We start from the raw sequence: 23871 nt of genomic DNA on the forward strand, positions 1-23871 counted from the left end.
CATGACCAAAGTGATTGTAGGAGGAAACAACCTTGACTTCCTTTACATAGCTTAGTACTGAGAATAAAAGAAAAGCATGATTAGAATTATTTGTGCTGCTTCTTCTTTCGGCTGCTCCCTTTAGAGGTCGCTACAGTGGATCATCCGCCTCCATCTCTCTATTTCTAGCATCCTCCTCAGTCACACCAACCCCCTGCATGTCCACCTTCACTACATCCACAAATCCTTTCTGTGGTTGTCTGAAAACATCATCCACGGAGACTCTTGCCTGATCTCATCTGTCAGCCTCTCCATCACCAGTGCAAACAAGAAGGGGCTCAGAGCCTCTCTCTGATGTAATCTCAACCCATCACATACTTCTCTGCCCCTCAGGACTTTCTTATGCAGCACCACAGTTACTCTCTTCGCACCTTATCATAGCCTTCACTCCTACCCTCTCTATGCCTCCCGTCTCCATCCTCTTCAGAGTTGCCTCACTTCCTTCTCTAATTCAATTTTCGTCCAAAGTACTCCTTCTCCCTTCTCAACACACTTTCTTCACATTAGCACATTTCCATCTCTATACTTGGTTACTCTCTTCCAGCACAATTTATGTGCCTTGCCATTCATTAAAAATCATTTTCTCCTTAGTGTCCAGCCTCACATACAACTCACTACAAGCCTTTTCCTGTGCCAGTGACACCTCTCTCTTTGCTGTGCACCTAGCCTTTTAGTACTCCTTCCTTCAGCTCCCTGACTATCCCACTCTTTCTTTGCCAGTCTCTTCCTTGAATACATTCCTGAATCTGTTATTATTTGTGCAATGAAAATTAAATCAAGAAAGATTTTGCTTTTACAGTCTCACTGCAGGTTGATACATTATAAGCACGCCTGTGGTTCACATAAGCATTAAAAGCTTGTATTACTCCCTGATGTTTTGCCTGTTAGCATGTGCAGCAGCTGGAGAAGGACTCCTAGCTGAAGACAGGACAGCTTCTCGATGTGCAGATTGGTCGTCTTCTACGAAGAAGCAAAGGAGAAAAACCCCAAATTAAACAGAACAACTACTTCTAATAACAAACAGACGTCTCTCTAAAACCGTGGCAGCAGTTCACCATGTCAAATGCTTTCTTGTCGTGCACAGTGACTATAACAATCAGCCCCACTGGCTGCACTGTCCTGCAGTGACATAAGTTAATTCAGCATTGCTATAAAACAATGAGGCTATTACGTTTGACCTGTACTTGCAGAATACATTCTAAAGCTTTTGTTTCCTAAAGCATTCGTCCTTCTTTGTGAGCAGTTTGTGACAAAAGAAAAGCCCAGAAACAGGCACCAGTTCAAAGGCATTTCTCAGATGATTTGCTGTAAACTTGAATACAAGCACAGATGAATAAATGTCTTGTAAAACATTGTACTGAATACATTCTTCACTACGAATATCAAATTAAGATCACACGTTAACAGCCCAGAGTTAGTATCGTGTCTTTGCCTCACCACATCTGGGGGTTAACTGGGTTAAATTCAACATAGCAGCGTCTCTAAATGACTGATTCTAAGCCTGGCACAAAAGATAGAAATCCCTGTTGTTCTGGCATCTTATTCCTGCACACATTACCCTGCTGTTCAGTGGTGCCTGACTGCAATACCTGTTTACCAGATTGTAGTGGGTCTCGTGTGAATCTGTGCAACCCATCTGAACCTCCAGTTGTCACCGCTCTTTCCTCAGACACCAACGTAAGGCTGACAGCAAACTGAACACTTCCTGTTGATCATCTGAAGCACGACAGGGGACTGAAGGCAGGGCAGGGATCAGGAAAATAAAGGTTTATAATTTGCACAAATCTTACCCTGCTGGCTGGGAATTTCATTGGGTGGTGGGTGGTTTGGTGCTGACACTGAGCAATTCTGTGAATGCATTTTTATTTATTTATAGAGTTGTCATACAGGGCAAAATGTGAAAAAATTTGCAGTCTTTGCAATGAGTTACTCAGAGTTCTAGACGAGCGCTGGCTAAAAACAGAGGAGGGCCTAGATGGCGCAAGATTTGCCAGCTTTTTCTGCAAGGTTGGGATGGGCGGAGAGGGCTGCCTCTGCAGGACGACAACTAGATTCTTTCTTTGTCATTCTTTGACAACGACACAGCGAGCTGAAGCACTCCTGTCTTTTCAGGCTTACTGTACCTCATAATTCAACCGTGAGTCTCTCTCCACCCTGGTGGCCTGAGGTACCTTCTTAGTCTCTTTTTCCTGCCTCACCACCTTTTCCTCCTTCTGCTGACGTGTTTCAGCTTCATGGATCCTGCCTTGGTTTTTCAGCTTATGCTGCAGAGTAGATAAAACTATCTCTCAAAGTCCACTCCATTGTGATACATATATATTTAACATTACTGTTTCTCATTTTCTAAAGCTTAAAACAACACTAATTTGCTTTAAGACCAAGAGTGCAGCAGGTCAACTATCACAGTAAATATAAGGACTTTTTGTTAATAGGTTGTTGCATTTGCTTTGTAATGCTGACTTCACACAAACTGGACGGCAACACGTTTTTCAACTCGAGCAATCTAAACATCACCACAGTTAAATCAAACCAGTCGTCGTCTGATTTTTGTTATGTTTAAAAACTATAGTGTCACCGTCTGCCTGAGAAATATTCTGCTACAAGTGGGCTTTGGTATTGTTTTTCTCTCCCTCTATCGCCTGGGCGGAGGCCATTGTGGGCTCCCGCCTTTGGCCTACATACCTGGGAGATGGTGAACACCTGCGTCTCATTAACCAGCCTCTACTTACGGGAAGAAGTTAGACTGCTCTTTGCTGGATTGTTGCTTGACTCATGTTAGTGAAGTCCTGGCTAGGACACTAGTAATCTAGTTCTCTTGGATTTTGAATCTTGTGCTAACACGTCGTTTCCCTGTGTACAGACACCCTGGACCTGCCCTTGTTCCTTACAGAAATTCTGGTACGAGAGAGGAGTGAGAGACTGGTGAGACGCCAAGAGAGACAGAAGGAGAGTGAGTGTGTTCCCCCTGCTTTTCCCTGCAGATTCCCTGGAGACCTGATCCCTGCATCCTTGTCTATAGCACTTTGACACTGTCGCACATTTAACTTGGTCTAACACAGGGCCATATAGGTTTTTCCCCTCTTAATAATAAACAACTTCATTTAGGAATTGCATTTTGTGTTTATTTGTGTCATCTTTGTTTAATATTTAAATGTATTCATCAATTTCAGAGAAAGCTCACATACTCAATACCAACAAGAAGAAAGAACTACAAATGACTAAAGTTGCAGTGAGGAAGTGAGATCTGACTAATGACAGGAAGTAAAAAGAGTCATCAGTTCAGAGACTGTGACGGTTGAGATCGACAACAAGAAAGACGTGAGGCAGAGAAGCACGATGGATGAATTCAGATGGATTCAAATGTTTTTATCTCTGATGCTGATGATTCTGATTCCAGGTAAGGATACAGGAAACATTTTATTAGCAACAAAACTAAATATTATCAGTATTACTATGGTCAATAAACTTTACAGTAAAGAAGAAAGCTGAGCATGTACTGTTGTTTTAGAGAAATATGGGACATGTTTACAGACCCGAGTCTAAAATCTTCGCTCTGATTGTAAAACTGCTGCATTCTAATTTATCTTTCATATTTCTCATCAATCTTCTCAACAGTATCTGAAACTGAAATATCCATTTTTATGAAAGTTGGAGATGACGTCACTCTGCCTTGTCTAAATGTGATAGATGAGCAGAATAACTGTGACAGTACTGAATGGACCTTTGTTTCAAGACACAAAACAACAGTAGAGCTGATCACACTTGGACAGACAAAGTCAAATCAGACAGACTGAGTGTTACAGCGAACTGTTCTCTGGTTATTAAGAAGCTCACATTTGAGGAAGTTGGTCTTTATTCATGCCTACAGTACAAATTAGGAGAAATACAAACTCTAAACGCTCTGGTTCATCTGTCTCAGGTTAATCTTTTTATTATTAGTCATTGGGAAGCACCTACAAAGAAATCCGTCACAATGAGAACCTGTTCAAACCATTTGATTTTGTGACCAAAGGTGCTGGTGTAATGACTTGTAATTGTGACAGCCCTGACACTTTGATATAAGTACTTGCTTTTGATGAATATATTATCTGTTTTGATTAAGGGACTTGCTTTTGAAGCATTGACTACTTATTTTGAGCAACTGACTTTTCTTTTTGATGAGGTGACTCACTTTTGCGAGTTATCCACCATGTTTTGCAGTTTGCACCAATTGTTTTGAGAAGAGCCTTAGTAGTGGTGCAGAGATCAATTTTGTTGTGAGAAATGCACCAAAGCAACTGATAAAAACTGTAAACTGCTCTGTGGTGACATATGGACAGTGTCATCACACCGTGAATTGGCTGATTAAATGTCAAGATATGAACAAAGATGACAAAGAAATACTGACCTCACAGACTGACTGCTCCACTACTGTGACCCTTTGGAAGTCTCACTATATCTATCCATCAAGATATGAGAAAATGAAGTGTGACGTGACTGATGCTAACACAGGAAGTGTGCAGCTGTTTACCTTTAGCTGTCAGACCTCAGATGAGGAAACAGGTGAGCTCACGATCAGCTGTTTAAAACAACTAAAAATAGCTAAAATATTAATTAGATGTATTTCAGGTGTTTGGGCAAAATAGCTTTTGTTGTGTTTATAATTTTGGGGCGATCGTGGCTCAAGAGTTGGCAGTTTGTCTTGTAATCGGAAGGTTGCCGGTTCGAGCCCCGGCTCCGTCAGTCTCGGTCGTTGTGTCCTTGGGCAAGACACTTCACCTGTTGCCTACTGGTGGTGGTCAGAGGGCCCGGTGGCGCCAGTGTCCGGCAGCCTCGCCTCTGTCAGCTTGTGGGGATAGGTTAATTGATTAATCCAAAGTGCCCATAGGTGTGAATGCGGGAGTGAATGTGAGCGCGAATGATGTCTTTGTGTGTTGGCCCTGCGACAGACTGGCAACCTGTCCAGGGTGTACCCCGCCTCTCGCCCTATGACAGCTGGGAGAGGCTCCAGCACCCCCCGCGACCCTAAGAAGGATAAGCGGAAGCGAATGGATGGATGTATTTCTAACACGCGAACAATGTGAAAAAACTTTTGATTGTTCTTTTTTCATTTATTCAGATGACAAAAAAACAACACAGAAACCAACAAGAAAAACCAAGAGATACACAACTGAAGCAGAAGCAACCACAACAACAATGAAGGATGATTCACAAGGTACTTACATAACACATCCTTATGTCATGTAAACTCTTGTAATCCTTTTTAATGATAATATTTAGTGGAACATAATAATTTCGATTTAAATGTGCCCGATTAAATAAATGAAGAACCTAAATAAGGACGACATAAGAAGAAAAAATGAAAATGTTTCATGAGATATAATCACATTTATTTTAAAATATTTGTTTGATATAAAGTTATTGATTTTTTTATTATGTAATGCCAAGTTTGGATGTTTTCTTTTATTCAGATGTTTCTGTATCTTCGAGGTTCATTATTGTCTCAGTGGGTTTAGCAGCACTTTTAATCACTGCTGTGACAGTCAACACATGGAGCAGAACTAAAGGTAAATTTAATATTGAGGAATTTGAATGATTTTTAAGTTTGATTTGAAACAGAAAAAATGTCTTATCTCATTTTAGGTCAGAAAACACAGATGGATCAAACCACAGTAAGTAACTCAGCAAGTTAAAAGTCTTTTGGTTGTTTTTCTCATCCTTGTTATTTTCTAATAACTGCAGATGATGTTCATGAGATTATTTTGGATTTCCTGAGTTTAAGTGGTTCAGCAGATAATCGAGAGTCAGATGTCTACAACTGGGAGGATATGAAAAACCATACGTGAGAGTTTTGGAAAATTAAATTAACACTGCTTATAAATTAACGGTGAAGTTATGTTTATCTCGCATGCAAACACAGAGAAAAGTAAAAAACACAGACACAATACAAAATCCAGTAAATCCAGCAGGAGAAAGGGACAAGGAAAACTCTGGAATATTTACAAAACAGGGAGAAAGATGAAAAGCACAGATAAGGTCAGTTAAAGTAGGAAGCAATAACACAAAAAGCCATGTGACAAACCTTCAAAATAAAAGTGAAAATAACTGCATAAAAAACCTCAGATTATATCGTTTGTTTTGTTGGACGTCATTGTGGTGCATTTTCTCCTCTCAGTAAAATAAAGAGAGAAAAGAAACACTCAATGTTGGGTCTGCGCTTCAGCAGGCCCGCTAGTTCAGACTTGTTCCCGTGAACAAAGCAAGACGAACAGCTTTAACCGGGTTTTTACTTGCTAGGAAGGGGAGACCTTGGCAGTACAATAATGGTAACATTTAACAATTTCAACCTAACACTCAAAAACACAAAAGAAAAGAAAACTAAGAACTAATGGAAAGAATATAACTGAAACCACAGGTAATAATAAACACAATGCCAATTTATTTGTCTCACAATCTGATACATTTGGTTTTGGGTTTTTTGCTTGTTTTTCACAGGTACATTATGATAAAGTTGATGTTTCAATAAAGTATGAAAGCACTGGAGGCTCTGGTGTTTCTGTCAGATACCACTGATCCACAACATCAGCTCAGCAGAAAAAAACTGCTGTTGTATTATCAGTATAATCTTATCTAGTTTAATAGATTTAATCCTATTGTTACGGCTCTGGCCATCTTTTGAATCACAGTGGCTGGATTTTGCTGGCAGCTGCTGATTGGTTCCATCATCAAGTGGCTGTTTTAAAAATCCTCTCCAGCAGTCTCCCCGGCAGTAGCTGACAGCAGCAGCAGGCCCGTCCTTGGCCTCCAAACCATCTATGACAGATCTGGGTGTGTGATTTCAGAGAACTGCCAAGTTTTGTATTTAGTGTGTTGATACTTTGACTTTTAACTAAGCACTGAAGCAGAAAGAGAGAACTGCCTTATTATTTTCTATCATTTTTTTCTTGTTTATTCAATTAGTGAGTTGGGGGTAGCGCTCGGCTTTTGTTTGTTTTAGATTTCTAAATGACCGTTATGGGTTTTGTAGCATGAGTTTATTGACCGTTAAATACCATTAAATCTGTATCAGTTTCTTCCTTTTTATTGCTTACAATAATGTCATCTGGAGATAAAATGTTTTTCTATTCATTTGTTATCTGCCCACAACTAGTTTTGCTCTAAATGAATGCCTGAAAAAACTGAAAAAGCCAAGTTTGAAAACTGTAAAAAGCATCCAAAAGATAAGAAAGTTAGGCCAAAAATAAAATCAGTAGACCACACCATGAATCGTAAAACCTGAAGTAAGAGGTCAAAACACAAATGCAATATCTTGAGACATCATTTCTGAGAAATTAAAGTGATGAATGAAGAGTTGTTTATGTTGCATTACAGTGAGACATATTTTCAAGGATAGCTGTTGGCAAAGTAGGATCCAAGTGCAGAACTCAAATCCATGTTAAACTCAAAAAGCAGCTTTATTGCTGACCTTAGCAGGCCAAAATGCAAAACACAAAATAATTCAGGCAACACTAAAAACCTGGAAGTCACAAACTAGCCTCTAAGGAACATAGAACATAACAAAGAACAGAAGCAAACTGGGGCTTTAAATACACATGAGGAGATTAGGCCATAGTGGAGACTAGCAACTCAGTTGTACGGTGGCCCTGAGAGGCCACTGCAACTTAAGAAAACACCAGCAATAAGAAAAATGCTGCAAAAGCACACAAAACACAACGAAAAGAGGAAAAACGACAACGGAAATAGGAAAAAACTGATTTCCAAAAGCACAACGTGTTTCTGGGGAGACAATAACCCGACGGACCAGTTGCAGGAACCAAATATGCTAAGAATTGCGCTGGGAGACACTTAAAAGAAGTGGAGGATTTATCGGTTTTGTGAGGAAAGAAAAGATGAGTGGTATATGTGTTAGCCTAACTATTAGCCTAAAAATCCATCATCAGTATTATATGAATCATGATAAAACACACCTAGCATGTTTTGCGTTGTGAGTGCGAATGGTTGTCTGTCTCTGTGTGTTGGCCCTGCGACAGACTGGCGACCTGTCCAGGGTGAACCCCACCTCTCGCCTTATGACAGCTGGGATAGGCTCCAGCAACCCCGCGACACTAAAAAGGATAAGTGGATGGATGGATATTACTGAGGAGTCAGCATGTTTTTCTCTTCATTGTTTAGGTGGATCCTGAAGTTTCCTATGTCACCATCAGCAACACCTAGAAAACCAAGATAAGGTGTTTTGTTTAGTGATATGTTTGTTTGTTTGTTATTATTTTATCTATATATCAGACAGCTTTTTTCAGGTCGTGTTGATGATGAAATGATGCAGTGACTTCTGCTCTAGTGTCAATTTTAAAATAACATAGTTCAAGCTGTTGAAAAAAATGAATTTGCATTTAATGGAAAGACAATTCTTGAATATTGTTTATGGGTCCAACAGATTTAAAGAAACACCAGTTTTTGGGACAGTGCCCAGCTACATTATAATACACTTAATTTTTCCTTTTTTTAAATGAAAATATAATTGGTACCAGGAGTTCTTTGCTATGGATATGAGCAGTTGCTCTAAGAGAAGGCTGGATAGAAAACATACAACTAAAACTATTGCTATTGCTAGACTATTGAACAGCACACAGGATTCAGTGCCATGGTCCTAGAGTTTTGAGTTGTATTTGAGTTTCAAATTTGTGTTCTGAAGATCTTCCTTAGCTTCTATTTTTATTATTTATTACCTGTTTTTACTGTTCATCTTATTTTGAATTTTTCCTCTGTCAAAAGAAAAGAAATCCAAAGTATTGAAAGGAATCTATGCTCTTTATTTTGTTCTCATTTTTATGATGATGGGTAGGTTGACAGTTGAGGTCAGGCAGGAGTCTCTGGTCTATTATGTTTGTGGACAACATTAAGAAACAGGTGAAAGACGGCCTGTAGCGGTGGAGGAGTGTTCTGGAGAGAAGTTGTGTGAATGAGAGGGAGACAGGTTTAACAGAGATGCTGCAGGGAGTAGAGGTAATATAGGTGGAGAAATTCAAATACCTGAGGTCAATGAGCCAAAGCAACATTTATGATGTTATTATCATTGTGTAACCACATCATTTCTTTAGGGATTAATACATTTTTCTGATTCTGATTATGTTTTGTTTTTGTCATCCAGCCACTGATCAGCAACATCAACTCAGCAGAGAAAACTGCTGTTATATTATCAATGTCATCTCATCTGGTTTTATAGGTAAATATAAACTAGATGAGAACTTTAAAGCAATGTTAATAGTTTTTGTGTTTCACGCTGTTGTTATTTTAATCTGATAGAAGATGTGTATTCAAGTCTTAATCCTCTCTTATAATATGACTGTTGTTAAATGCCTTTAATGCCTTTATAGTTTGTGTAAGTGAAATATGTGCAGTGTCAAAAGTCCAGTATGAGTTTTATAACATGTCTTTCATGATGATTAAATAGAATCTGAATCAATATCTTGAATATTCTTTTTTATAGTAATGTAATCTGGAAAATATGCATTTCTATTAATTTGGTGAAATTCTATTTTTGCAGAACAAATTTTAAACTCTCACAGTTTATGTCTGAGCACTTTTTTGTGTATTATTCCTTTTATCCGCCAGAGGTCCTCAGTTTTCCAGTATTTGCACAGTCACCTGTTAGAGACTTAGAAACTTAGACTTAGAGCTTTTTATTGTCATTGTGCAGTTTCTTGCACAGCGAAATTGGGTAGCTGAACCACAAAGGTGCTAAAGTAAGAAGAGAAACCAATATACAACGAAGGCGGAAAATAAATAAATAATTAAATAAATAGAATAAAATAAAAAACAGTGTATATGTATACATATGTGAGTGGAACTATATACATGGTGTATGTGTAGGAAACATTGAAACAGACTGGGACCAAAATAATTGCACATGAGCCAAAAATATTGCACAGAACATGGAAAGACTGAGATATTGCACATAGATGATCAACAGCAGTGTCAGGGTGGATGATCGCTGGTTGCCAACCTTGACTGACTGTGAACGGTCTGTGAGGAAGTTTTTGATCCATGCACATGTGGAGGGGGGGAGTCCAAGTTTACCAGCTTGTCTATAAGAATGTCTTGGATGATAGTATTGAGCTGAAATCAACGAAGAGCATCCTTACTGATGTCCCAGGATTCTCCAGGTGATGCAGAGCGGAGTGGAGAGCAGTGGAAATTGCATCCTCTGTGGACCTATTTGCCTTGTAGGCAAACTGGTGGGGGTCAAAGCTGGGTGGGAGGCAGTCCTTTATGTGTTTTAGGACGAGCTTCTCAAAGCACTTTGCAACCACTGGAGTCAGTGCGATGGGTCTGTAGTCACTGAGGCTACTGATGGTGGTGGACTTGGGGACTGGGACTATTGTTGACAATTTCAGGCAGTGAGGGACAGAGGCATGTGTCAGGGAGAGGTTGAATAGTCTGGTGAACACAGGAGCCAGCTGGTCGGCGCAGGCTTTGAGCACTCTACCAGCAGCTTTAATGACACCACTCCCAAGACTTGTCTCAATTTTCAATTTTGTGCCTCCTCATCTCCTGTGTCCTCCTGCTCATGAGCTGCAAATCATTTTCAGTAAACCAAGTAAACCATGTTAAAGGATGTTTTAACTCAGAGGAAAGAGAGGAGAGGAGACTTGCTGCAGGAGTTATAATCAAGGATGCACAGATGTGTCCAGAAACTTTTGCTTCACAACCCTGGTACACATCTTCTGCTTGCTTGGTCACAATTTCTGTTTTAAATATATCAATAAAACACCAACAGATAGTTTGAGTCTGTCCTGCCTCCTTCCTGCTCTCCTCACACAACTGTGAAAGACTGAACACAAACTCTCTAAACCCTTAAACCGATTTCATACTGTCAGCGTTCAACAATTGTGATAATAGTTTGTGTTTCTGATGTTTAACTGTCCGTTATTATAAAGTCAAACCTCATGAGCTCTGCTGCTGTTGTAGCCACACTCTCACCAAAACACTTTCAGTTCTCAGAAACGTCTTCAGTTCAACAATGAGGAAGAGGAGCGTCTCAGACCTGCTTTATGTTCTGTAGCTGCAGCTGTGTAATCAAATGATCTATTAGACATCAAAAGTCCAACTGTGGTGGCGGAGGTGTTTGACCCTTCAACAGAACCTTGTTATGTGCTTTCATTTTCTTACATTTTAAAGAAAGAGAAGCTGCATTAATAGAAACATTTATCTTAAACTTCACACACTCAACTTCCTCAGTCGTCTGTTTATTTTCAGGGAGTGAAACACATGAAGCTTAAGTTCAGCCTTCACGAGTACAATGAGGAAGACTTATAATCACACTTCTGTCTACTTCCTGGGTGTTTAGTGGCCAGAGCTTTTCATCACTTCCACTTTCGAACACTGTCCAGCTGATTGCTGACATCACTGGTCAAGTCCAATCGTCTTTCTCCCGGCCTTCTTCAAGACAATCAGCCTCCACTTCATGTACTTTAAATCTCCCTGCTCATCTTTCAATCTCCCTTCCAGACATGTTACTCAGCGCTCCATTCAATTCTCCATCTTAACCACCACCATGTCTGGACTGTGGGGGGTCCTGCCTAAATTCTTTCATCAGCTGGAATCCAATCAGCCGTGAAGGCCATCAGAGTCCAATCACCAAATAGCTTGACTGGATTCTGTTTATCAGTTAATCATCTTCAATTCATCCTAACAATCAGTATTTAAATCACTGTCAGTCTGTCACAAATGCTCTGTGGGAATAGACACAAAGTGCACCTGCTGAATGTGATTTCTCATTACAATAAATTATGTTTATAAAAATCATGAATTTCAGACACATGAAAAGCTGACATACTCAACCTATGAAACATTATCATCAGCAAAAATAACAACTGGATCCCTAAAGCTGTGATGAGGAAGTGACATCTCACTGATGACAGGAAGTACAAACAGTCTTACAGAGTCATCAGTTCAGAGGGTGTGACAGTCGAGATCAAGAACAAGAAAGAAGTGAGACAGAGAAGCACGATGGATGAATTCAGATGGATTCAAATGTTTTCATGTCTGATGCTCATGATTCAGATCGCAGGTAAGAATACAGGAAACACTTAAATAGCAGTCAAACTAAATATTGTTCATATTATTACAGTCAACAACCTTTACAGTAAATAAGAGAGCTGAGCATGCTCTGTTTATGAACTTGTGTCTAAAATATCTTCACTCTAACTGTAAAAGTGCTGTATTCTAATGTCTATCATATTTCTCTTCAATCTTCTCAACAGTATCTGTAACTGAAGCCTCCATGTTTATTAAAGTTGGAGATGACGTCACTCTGCCTTGTGTGAATGTGATAGATGAGCAGAATAACTGTGATGGGACTACGTAGAGCTGATCACACTTGGACAGATTGGTGAACAAGCTAAAACTAAATCAGACAGACTGAGTTACAGTGAACTGTTCTCTGCTCATAAAGAAGCTCACAGTCGGGGATGTTGGTTGTTATTATTGTCGACAATACAAATTAGACAAAATACAATCTACACATACTCTGGTTCATCAGTCTTTGGTTGATCTCTCTGTTATTACCTGTGAGTATTTACATCAAAATATTTTCAGTTCAAATCTTTTCTGTCATGGTCCTGGGCCATGAGGGCCCAGTATTCTTAGTTCCTTGTATTTTTGTATTTCGTTCCTTATTTAGGCCATGTTTTCTGAGTTGCCCTGTTGTGTTGTTCCCTAAGTGTTTTCCCTTCATGGCTTTTACCCCCTGTGTGCCCCTCTGTGTATCTGTGAGCCCTCGTCTCTCCTTATGTTTTATTCCATGTTTCCCCTGCCCATTATGTCTAAGTTCTCCCCGTGCTCTCTCTCCCCCCTGTGTGCCCTCTATGTATTTATGAGCCCTCGTCTCCCTTTGTGGTTGTTTCATGTTTCCCCAGCCCGTTATGTCTGTGTTTTCCCCGTGCTCTCTCTCCTCCTGTCTGAACCTCTGTGCCTGTACATGTCATGTTCAGTTCACCCCGCCCTGTCTCGTTATGATTATCAGTGTCACCTGTGTTCCCCGTGTGTTCCCACTTTCCTCGTTTACCCTCTGTGTATTTCTGTCTGAGTCTCCCTCTGTTCGGCGTCGCGTTCTCCCTCATGCCGTGTGTGGTTCTCCCCGTGTCTTCCGGTATATGTTACTTTAGCTTTTCCCAGTTTAGTGTAGTTTTGCATTGCTTTTGTATCATCGTTATTGTTTATCACCTGTCAGCAATAAAGCTGCATTTTGAGTTTATCCCCCGTGTCTGTGAGTTTGCAATTTGGGTCCTCATCCTGCCTGCCACACGGCCGAATCATGACATTTTCAGGACATAAAATGCTCAATAATCATACTGAAACTGATTAAGATAACTTGACTAATTTCCGCTCTGTTTGTCTCACTTTGTTACATTATGTTCACCAGTGACTGAACATAAGGACACTGATACGGTGACGTTAAGCTGCTCTGTGCTGACATATGAACAGTGTCATCACACAGTGAAGTGGCTGCTTGAAGGTCGAGATGTGGACAAAGAGAACAAAGAAATAGTGACTTCACAGACTCACTGCGCTGCCACTGTGTCTTTTCTGAAGAATAATTATTTATACTCATCACGTCATAAAATATTGAAATGTGAAGTGACTGACACTAACACAAGAAGAGTGCAGCTGTTTACTTTCGACCGTCAGCCATCAGGTGAGGAAACAGGTGAGATCAGGATCAGCTGTTAATATAAGTAAAATCACATCAAACATTTACTTAAATATTTCAAGTGTGAAAGTAGAATATTGTTTCTCATGTTTACATCAGATGAGAAACATGAAAAACTTTTGTGCTTTTACTTTTTCATTTATTCAGGTGACACAAAAACAACAAAGAATCCAGCCAGAAAAACTGAAATAAGCACAAAATCAGAAACAACCCCAACAATGAAGAGTCCTTCAAAAGCAGGACTGAAGATTAAGCTGGTTGCATAAATATCTGTTTATTTTAAATTTATTTGAGCTTTTGAAATGATATGCAAATGAAAACTCACTTTAACTTTGTATATAAATACTTTTAAATACAAATCATATCACAGAAATTTGCACATTTATTAATAAAATGCTGTTACATTTTTAAAAGAAAGGAATTTACACGGAACAGAAAACTGCAACCAAATAATTTTAATAATCACATTTTTTGTGTTTGACAGATTTTTTGTTTCTTTGAGGTTCATTGTTGTCTCTGTGGGATTAGCAGCGCTTTTAATAACTGCTGCAACAGTCAATATAAGGACAAGACATAAAGGTACATTTAAGATTGAATGATTTTGAATTTTAAAACAAAACTGAAATTGACTTTCTTCTCTCATTTTAGGGAACAAAACTCAGATGGATGAAACCACAGTAAGTACAAATCTCAATAATCCTAAGGTTGTTATTCTGATCTTGTTATTTGATATTGTCATTGACCCATAACTGTGGATGATGATGTAGAAGTGTCTTTGGATAATGGGATTAAATAAACATGAACCAGCTGTCCCTCTCTGAGGGAGTGTTAACAAAAACAAAACTGCCTTCACAGAGACAGTTTTCATCCAGATATAACTGGACTGTGTCTGTTTTCCAGGGACTGAGTTTAAACCCTGCAGAGACTCAGTCTGCTCCTCAAACCAGCTGGGACTCGGTGTGATCACACACTTCACCCAGAGTTTAGACTACTTGTCAAAGTGTGCTCTGTAAATACAAATGTGTGTGACTCACTGTGAGAGCAGACGAGAGATAAGAAAGTTGGACAATGCAAAAATGTGTTTTAGTGCAACTGCAATTTTGTATTTACAGCTCACTTGTTTCAAAATTCCATTTTTTGAATAAATTGTTTGGATGATTGATGTTTGTTTTTTTTAAATAGCCTCATATTTAAATTTGTTTATTGATCTGAAACTTTCACATGTGAAAAACATACAAAAAAAGGAAATAAGGAAGAAGCCAAAGACTTTTTCACTCCACTGTAAATCAAGTAGTTGTAATCTTGAAGGAAGATTTCATGAATGCTGTTTCAGGGTGAAGAGAGTATCCGTCATTATCACGAGTTTGAAGCTGGAAATCAAATGGATTATGTTGAAAGTTGTCAGTTTGTCGGCCCCGAAGGAAAAGACTATTTGTGGAGTAAGATGGATAAAGATGGAAATGTGCTAAACAGTGAAAAGAGTGTGTTGGGAAGATGGAACGAGTACTCTGAGGACCTGATGAATGTAAAAAATGAGAGAAAGAGGAGGATGAATGGTCAGTTAAAAGTGTCCAATGTTGGGGAAGTCCTGACGTGAAGGGAGCTTAGGAGCAGTTACAGCAAAGGCAGCATTAATCTGTTTATCAAACATTAGATTAGAGTAAAAAAAAACACTCCTAGGTTCCTTGCAAAGGTTTTTATTATTATTATTATGAATTCCTAAAGGGCCAAAGTCACAGCGGTCACAGGGACCAAACACAATCACCTCTGTTTTCTGTTCATTTAGGTTAAGGAAGTTAAAAGCCATCCATGCCATCCTCAACATCCTCCAAACAATCTAGCAAACCCTTCAGACGACTCACAGGTTCACGTTTCAGTGGCAGGTAAATCTGTGAGTTGTCTGCATAGCAATGGAATGAGATCCCATGTTTTTCAAAAAATTGAACCCATGGGGAGCATATAAATAGAAAAGAGAACTGGACCAAGATTGGACTCCTTGAGGACCCCACAAGAAAGTGAGGCTTCTGAGGACGATGTTTCCCCCAATCTAACAGAAAAACTTTGGTTGGACAGGTAAGATTTAAACCACTCCAAAGCAGTCCCTTTGATTCTGACACAGTGCTCAAGCCGAGCGATAAGAATCCCATCAAATGCAGCACTGAGGTCTAACAGTATTAAAATGGCAAAATCTCCCAAGTCAGAAAAGTTAAAAGGTCATTAAAAACTTTTACAAGAGCAGTTTCAGTGTTGTGGTGCGTTTTTAAAACCAGACTGAAATACTTCACTAATGCCATTTTTATCTAGAAAGGTCTGGAGCTGAAGAAGGACAACTTTCTTTAGGAATGTCTGGACTGACAACCAAACATATCAAGCTTCTGTGTTTGAGCCAGAGACTGCACTTGTGGGTGAACAATACAAACATTTTATATTTCTTATATCAGTAATGTAACTTGCAACAAAACGTTCTGGGAAGCTTAAACTTAGTTTCAGAATAATTAAATCTGAGACTTTGTTTTATTGAAAAGGTTAATAAAGTTTGAAATTGTATCAAAAATAAAACAAATTATTAAATAACACCGGCTACAATATTGGTAACATATGTGTGTTGTTCAACAGAACTTTTTCCCAGGCTTTTGTTTATATGCTCAGTCGAAAACCACTTTAACATAATTTTCAGCATAATTACTATTTTTTGTGACTATTCAGTACTTGAGTATAATTTATTGAATTATTTAGTAATAAATATGAAGTAAAAAGTTTTGATCACAAATGGGATTTTTCCAAAACTAAGCTTGCTTAATAGTTCCGAACTGTTACTGTAAAGTTTATAATAAAGTCATAATAACCTGATATTTAGAATCTCCATATATCATTTCCTTTATGCTTATATGTTGTCAAACAATGGCAGTAAGAAACATAGTGTTAAAATAGCTCTATATAGCATTATCTAATCTTGAGAAGAGGTCAAAGGTCAGTTATGGGGTCTTGCTATATGCTATGAGACAAACATAGCACAGTTTTAAGTATCATAGTTTCTAGGCTCTAAGGCTTTGTCAGTTTAATAGTGAGCTTTACAAGATTGATTTTCGTGCTAAAAGCTGGCACAGAACTAAGTTCGCTTATGACCACTAGAGCTGGAAACAACCTCAAGCAATCCTAAGGCTAATCAGCACGGCTAGCATTGTTAAATGTTGTCATTGCTAACATATAGCTGTTTAACAGCATAGTGAGTAGCGAGAACGCTAAGTTATTGTTAGCTTTTAAAAGAAAAATGTTGGCAACCGTAACCATGGCCTGCGGAGGGTATATAAATGCTGCACAAGGTTCCATTCGTCCCTTTACACTTGCTATTGGACTTGTTTTGACCTGCTCCAACCTCAGCCTGTGGAAAGTTAAGTTTTCGGGAAAATATTTACTGAAAGCGGATTTGACTTGCTCGCCACAACAAGTACTTCATCTTTGGATTGTTTGTACTTGTTTTTCATACAGCAAAGCCTGAAGATGGCTCGTCGTGGACTCGACAGCCCCCTGGACTTCGCTGCAGGTACTTTTAACATTTCTTCAGTTATTTTAAGAGCTACTAAATGACTGTAATAATTTAATAAGTTCCAGTGTGAATATCAAGTTTTAATGTTATCAAAATATGCTTATTCCAATATTTTTCCCCGTAAATTGTTTGTATGCTTTAAATTTTCCGGGAGAGGTGTAGAAATTATTAACGACTGGTGTATGAATTTGAAAAAAAAGGTGTTACTTTGATTTGAAGGCTTCAAATTTGACACTTTTTTAATGATTTGGTTAAAAATAGCTTAACGGACTAAAATTTGTAAAATGCCCCAAAATCAGTCTCTGTGGTAACAGCATCTTCAGCATGTCATGACGTCAGAACACACAGGTGTAAACACACCAGATCCCGGTCCCTTCCTAACATCCTGTTCTTCTTGGATCAAAGGCTTTATTGAAATAAACTATAACTTTTCCCCTGCTACAAAACATGATAATAAAAAATAACAAAAATAAATGAATATAAAAAAGAATATGAAAACAGTAATCATAGTACAGTAGTAATAATGGTATCCTTATGTTATGCCACTACTATATCTTATTATATAGCAGTTAATGATGTGAACTTAGTTGACTTAGCTGTTTTTTGCTTGCATGAACAAGTAGAAGTGTCATTCAGTCTGACATAAATGTAGCCTAAAATGCTTTTCTCTCATCGTCTGCTCAAACTAACAGATGTAGCTCTGTTCCTTTAGCACTTGATGTTTATTACATTCTTAATGTTATTTTAAACTTGTTTCCTCACAGGTCGTCTCGACTACGTGGTTGAGCGTCCTGCAGAAGAAGGCCTTCCAGAGGTCATCAGGATCCTGGATGACTCTGATACCGAGCGTGTCAGTGAAGGTGAGTATGGTGAGTATATCCCTCTCCCATCCTCACCCTCTTCTCCTGAAGCACAGGATCCTGATGACAGTGAAGAGGAAGGTGAGTACCCTCCCTACATACCTGAGGACGTCGAAGAGGTGAGTGAAGACACTGACAATTCCTCTGACTGGAACAACTCAGAAGAGTGGGCCGATTGGCCTAGTGACGACTCGGGGTATGACACCATGGATGAGAGAGCTGATTCCCCTCTCATCCAGGAGCTCCCTCCAGAGCCGTTTTGGCACGATTGGCAACATCCTATTGCTCCAGGTGCTGCCCCGTTCGCCATGCCGCCTTTCGGCCAGGCCAACGCCCCACTCTTCCCGGTTGGTGATCCTTTAGCTTCTCCTGCTTCCTCTGCTCCTCCCTCAGCTGCTTCCTCTCCTGCTCCCTTAGCTGCTTCCTCCCCTGCTCCCTCAGCTCCTTCCTCTCCTGCTCCTTCTTCCGCTACTCTCTCAGCTTCTCCTTCAACCTCAGCTCTCACCTCCTCAGCAAAGAGAAGCGGAGACGACACCTGCACTGATGAGGTAAGTGCAAAGAGGTGCAAGGTAAGTGATGACACGTTTTATGGCCCTTCAACATCCTCGGGTTCTGTTGGTGTCAGACGCTTCTGGGAAAGGCCTTTTAACCTTTCACTTGATGACAGCGACTCTGACTAGATTATGTTAGAACTTGTTTTTAAGCTTTAAATGTTTAAGTTGGCCTTTGCAGTGTTTGTAAATGACTAACATTTTTTTCTCAAGCTCTAGCTCACCATGCAGGACAAAGGTAAGTCCGTACTTAATGTCAACACAAATAAGTAGAAAAGGTTTAAAATGATGTCGTGAACTGACTGTAGTCTCTTGTTTTTACATAAGGTATAGCCTGTGGCTCAGGGATCAGAGGTAAGGTAAAAACACATAACAGAAGAAAAGTAAAGTGAACAACTCTGTGATCTGTGAATTCATGCTTTTCTCTTTGTCTTTTTGTCTTCAGGTGCTTTACACTTGTCCTCTCCCAGCATTCAGCACTTCAGACACTCAACGCCCAGGACCGAGCTAACACAGAGAGATACTCCACCCAGAAGACAGCCTTACCCCAACCCGATGAGAAGGATGGATGACCAAATGACAAACTGGAGAGTGGTGCTGTGTTCCAGCTATGTAAGTTATCACCTCACATTGGCTACAAACTGTCTTGAAGACTAAATCCTTCCAATAGCTGGTGTAAATCATCGTCCTACAGTACTGTAGGTTTAAGTTTAGTTATAGTTATTGTGTGTATATGTTGAGTTTAAAATTGCATTTTAACAACATGCTGCAGCTACCAACAATGGAAATGCTGTTTTGTGTTAAAATGACGTCTTTCTCGTGTTATTGCTTTGCAGGGCAGCTGAGAGTGGACAGAGCTGCACAGAGGACCAAAGATCCACTCTCAGCACTTCATACCTGACTGGCCACAGCACCACCCCTCTTCACCCAGGGTGAGGAGGGCCCTGACCCCACCTGCACAGAGGGAGTTGTGAACATGCACTTCTGTGTCGGTGGGTTTAGGAGCCTCCTCACACTCACACGGATGAAGACTGTCACTGGAAGATGTCTCCATTGCATCAGCAGGACGTAAGCATTTGTATAATATTACAGTTTGTGATGTTTTATACATGTTTTTATTGCTTCACTTCAAACTAGGAGATATAAAATAAACCAGTTTTCATAATATTTTCTGTGTATTTAGTTGTTTTCTTAATAAGTTATTTGGAACATCATTGCAACCTGTCAGCTTTTTATTGGGGATTTATAAAGTTGCTGGTGGCTCAAGTGTGTACAGTGGGGTGTTGTTTTTGTCACATGGTAAAAGTGACCTCATAGGGAGCAAAAAGAACAACTGAACAATTTGGGGATTCACAGACTTTGGTAATCATTAAAAGATGAAGAAAAATAGTTTTATGTGATCAGTTTTAAGTAGTGAGCAGCAATTTAATCAAATGCTGGGATGAAATGGGACAAAAGGGTCATGTGACAGCCACATTAGTTCCCTTCCCTCGTTTAACAATGTGTAAGCAGACTGCTTTAACCTGCAATTTACTGCATGTTATTAGGCTGCATGGTACAACCACAGTCTGCTAACCACCTGTGGTGAGCGAAGGTTTTGAGGCATTGTTCGAACTACTGATGAAGCTTTATCAATGCTTGTTAAGTTTCCCAACCACATTTCATCCCGATGGTCCAAGGCTTACATCTTTATGCTCACAAACGTGCTTCTGTAATTAACCAGTAACAAATGTATTACTTTAAGTTACAGTGTGAGGGGCACTGATGAACATAAATTAGATTTAACTTGATTATGTGTTTAGGTCAAGAGACACAGACCTTCATCTGTAAGAGGCTTTTCTTAAATGTCTGATCACGATGTTTGTGTTTGTCTGCAGCATCACTGCAGCAGAGAGGGTATAACACAAGGCCACAGTCACGTGGTATTCTGTCCTGCTATTAAGTGAATAAAATACTGAAACTCTGGCAGTAGACTGGAGCGAGGCAAAGAGTATGTAAAGGGACAATAAGAGGAAATGATGGGAGAAAAAAAAAAAAAAAAAAAACATACATGTCTGAGAAACAAAGGAAGAAGAAAAATAAAAAAAATGGTGGAAAAAAGGATTAGAGCCTAAATTCTAAAGCTGCAGCTTTGCATGCTGGCAGCTCCAAGATCTCACTGACATGTAATCATAGACTGAATAAACATAGGCCAGTGTGATGTCATTGATTTGTAGACTTTAATTTGTAACAAAGGGCAACCTCTGGGTACACACGACACAACACTGGGAAATATACCATTCACATCTGTGCCAAATTGAAACTCTCAAAACCTAAACTCTGCTATCAAAACCTAACATTCCTTTGTCAAAATGTAACTGTTGACAAAATGACACATACTTGCATCATATGCAAACACTTACAGATCAGGGGGAGCACACTAGTCTACTTTATATAAAACACTGCAGTCTTTCATTGTTTATTCAGAAGGCATATTTTCAGGAGACACATTTTCAAACAACCAAAACAACAAATAGGCCTACTCAGTATTGTACATTGCAGTACCATGAGAATGGGTGAATGACTGAATGTAGTGTAAAGCACTTTGGGGTCCTTAGGGACTGAGTAAAGCGCTATACAAATGCAGGCCATTTACCATGAATTCAGAGAAAGCAAAAAAACCCCCAAAAAACCCCATAATACAGTAATAGAAAAAACACCATACTGTAAACACAAAAAATCATGACAATTGTGCATACGTGGGCTCATGGATCCCGCCGTCTGTTGGGGTCTGGCCACAGGACCTCATCGACATCGCAAGCAATGTCTTCTCTCGCTAGGCACCGGGGAAAATATCCTCTTGCATGTCGAAACCATCCATGGATTGCTGTCACCTGAATGTCGCCGCAGGCCTGTTCCATTGCCTGCAGAAGAGGCATGCGGGCATGTGGTTGGCGGTCATATACACGCCATCTCCAAGCCGAAAAAAATTCCTGTATAGGGTTTAAAAATGGTGAGTAAGGGGCAAGTATACCACTTCAAGTTGGTTGTGGTTGGAGAACCAGGCCTGGACCAGAGCAGCCTGATGGAAACAAACCTGGGCTGATCTGGTCTGTTCTGTACAACTATGTTATGGAGAGCATCTAGAAATGTGAGTATATGTTGGCTATTGTATGGACCTAGTTTTGCATGATGATGCAGAAGCCCTCGAAGGCTTATGGCGGCACACAATGTGACATTTCCCCTGCGCTGCCCTGGGACGTGCACAATTGCCTTTGACCAATGACATTACGACCCCGTCGTCTTGTTTTGCACAGGTCGAATCCAGCTTCATCAATGAAAATGAATTCATGAGGCTGTGCAACTCCATCCATGGCCAAGAGAACATATTACTGTACTACAGTGCTACACATACAGAACCCCATCACACAGGTACCTGTGTAGCTCTCAGAATGGATCCATGTGGTACTGATATGGTACATATTCAGCTGCTACTGGATTTCACCAATACTGTATTGTACATTTAAAGGACAGTTACACTTACCCGTACATATTCAGCTCGAAGTCCTTTGACCCTGTCACTGTTCCTCTCGAATGGGACTCTGTAGAGCTGCTTCATGGTGATGCTGTGTTTTCCCAAGATGCGTCTGATGGTGGTGATGCTCACATGGTTTATGCTGTTGAACACTTGCCTGTCTGCAAGTATTTGCTTTCGTAGCTGGTGGAGACGGATGGCATTGTCTGCCCTCACTAGGTCCACAACGGCAAGTTCCTGCTGTTGTGTGAACAGGCGTTGGCGTCCTCCCCCAGAAGGTCTTCGAGTCAGTCTAGAGAAATACAACCACATATTGTCATCGCTTTGCTTATTTTTCTTACAGTACTTTACTGTATGTACTGTGTCATCCACTGTACTTCAATATAAGTAATCATGCTATGTTTCACAGAAACTACCACTTTGGCTGCAAAAGGAGCATTAGCACCCTGCAATACCCTGTACACTTGATATGGTAATGGTATATACTGTAGAACAGTGCTATAAAAACCATCTGAGTGGAGTAGAAGGTAGAGAGGTGAAGACAGACCTGTTTTCTAGTCGGAATGTTCTTATTACAGATGCCACTGTGAAGCGGCTTAGATGTGGGTGGACTCTCTGCCCAGCTTCCCTCATAGTCAGGCCATGGTTGATGACATGGTCCACCAAAGTTGCTCTTATATCATCAGAAATATGGGTCCGTGCATGGCCTCTTCGACTTCGACCTCGACCTCCTCCTCCTCCTCTTCCTCTTCCTCATCATCCTCCTCCTCCTCCTCTTGCTCTCCCTCCATCCATGCTTGCAAAGTTCTTGAATTGGCTAAACTGAGGGCTTTTTGTAGTTGGCTAATTGGTGTTCATTTTTACAAGTAAGTGCCTTCAGGTGTGTATTTGAGTGGTTGCAATTACCCGATGTGTTTTGTATTTTGGGTACATGTGTTTTCCAAATGGCACCCTGAAATTTCATTTTGTGAACAAAGTGTCTTATGTATGAAATAGAGTGTAGCATGCAGGACCATGTGTGTTGCATAAAGGAGTAAGTGTGTTGCATAATTGCAACTAGGGTGCAAAGCAGCGCTTTTGTTTAAGGTAGGGGTACATGTGTTTGAGGTATGGTAACAAAAGCTTCAAGTTGTGTTACTTTAGTCTAAGCATGGGTTTGTAGTGTTCAAGCAACGGGCAAAAACTGTAATATCTCAAAAAGTATGAAAGGTATGACCACCAAAAGATACAGCTGGCATTAGCACAGGGAGCAGAACAGATTCAAGTTTAAATGGTGGAAATCAGCTGAAAACGGAGGGAGTAGTTAACCAGCAAAGGTCGGAGCAACTAGAATAAGGTAGAATAAAGTTTAAAGAGAAACAGGATCTCAATAGTGTGAATTCACATAATAAACAGAGGAGACAGTTTTCTGGTTGTATGAATCTCAAACATACTGGTTCCAGTCTGAGTACATATACTGGGTAAGTGACCTGGAAACTTACTGGAAGGTGACTCTAACGCATGATAGGTGGAGCAACATGTGAAACCACAGCCCCTAAATGTTTGTTTACACTGTCTTCTTGAAATATCTACTTGTGTGATTGTGTCTTAAAAATGTTCTGTGTCTTTAAAACAGAGAAACCTCTGCTTTTATATGAACTTTTCAGACGACTAAAAAGGACGATAACTAA

At 39.9% G+C, this 23871-nt stretch overlaps 1 protein-coding gene and 3 pseudogenes across 2 annotated transcripts; 3 read left to right on the forward strand and 1 right to left on the reverse strand.

Annotated features, from left to right (window-relative positions):
- Positions 1–3221: 3221 nt before the first annotated feature.
- LOC146572513 (uncharacterized) lies at positions 3222–9700 on the forward strand (annotated as a pseudogene). Its single transcript, XR_014892721.1, has 7 exons — positions 3222–3436; positions 3655–4006; positions 4314–4581; positions 5138–5233; positions 5490–5585; positions 5662–5690; positions 6514–9700. The product of XR_014892721.1 is annotated as an uncharacterized LOC146572513 (transcript).
- A 2327-nt stretch (positions 9701–12027) lies between these two features.
- LOC146572514 (uncharacterized) lies at positions 12028–14905 on the forward strand (annotated as a pseudogene).
- A 2127-nt stretch (positions 14906–17032) lies between these two features.
- On the forward strand, positions 17033–20927 carry LOC146572515 (uncharacterized). The gene is made up of 5 exons (XM_085276741.1): positions 17033–17273; positions 18041–18925; positions 19015–19041; positions 19133–19299; positions 19524–20927. Exons 1-2 carry the CDS (start codon positions 17231–17233, stop codon positions 18814–18816), a joined length of 819 nt encoding a protein of 272 aa, XP_085132867.1. The 5' UTR covers positions 17033–17230; the 3' UTR covers positions 18817–18925; positions 19015–19041; positions 19133–19299; positions 19524–20927.
- A 221-nt stretch (positions 20928–21148) lies between these two features.
- LOC146572516 (uncharacterized) lies at positions 21149–22593 on the reverse strand (annotated as a pseudogene).
- Between the last annotated feature and the right edge of the window lie 1278 nt (positions 22594–23871).

Source organism: Mchenga conophoros, linkage group LG6 (genome assembly GCF_057382185.1).
Source record: "Mchenga conophoros isolate Kocher_MC1m ecotype Shallow Benthic linkage group LG6, M_conophoros_male_GT1.1, whole genome shotgun sequence".
Taxonomy (NCBI): Eukaryota; Metazoa; Chordata; class Actinopteri; order Cichliformes; family Cichlidae; genus Mchenga; species Mchenga conophoros.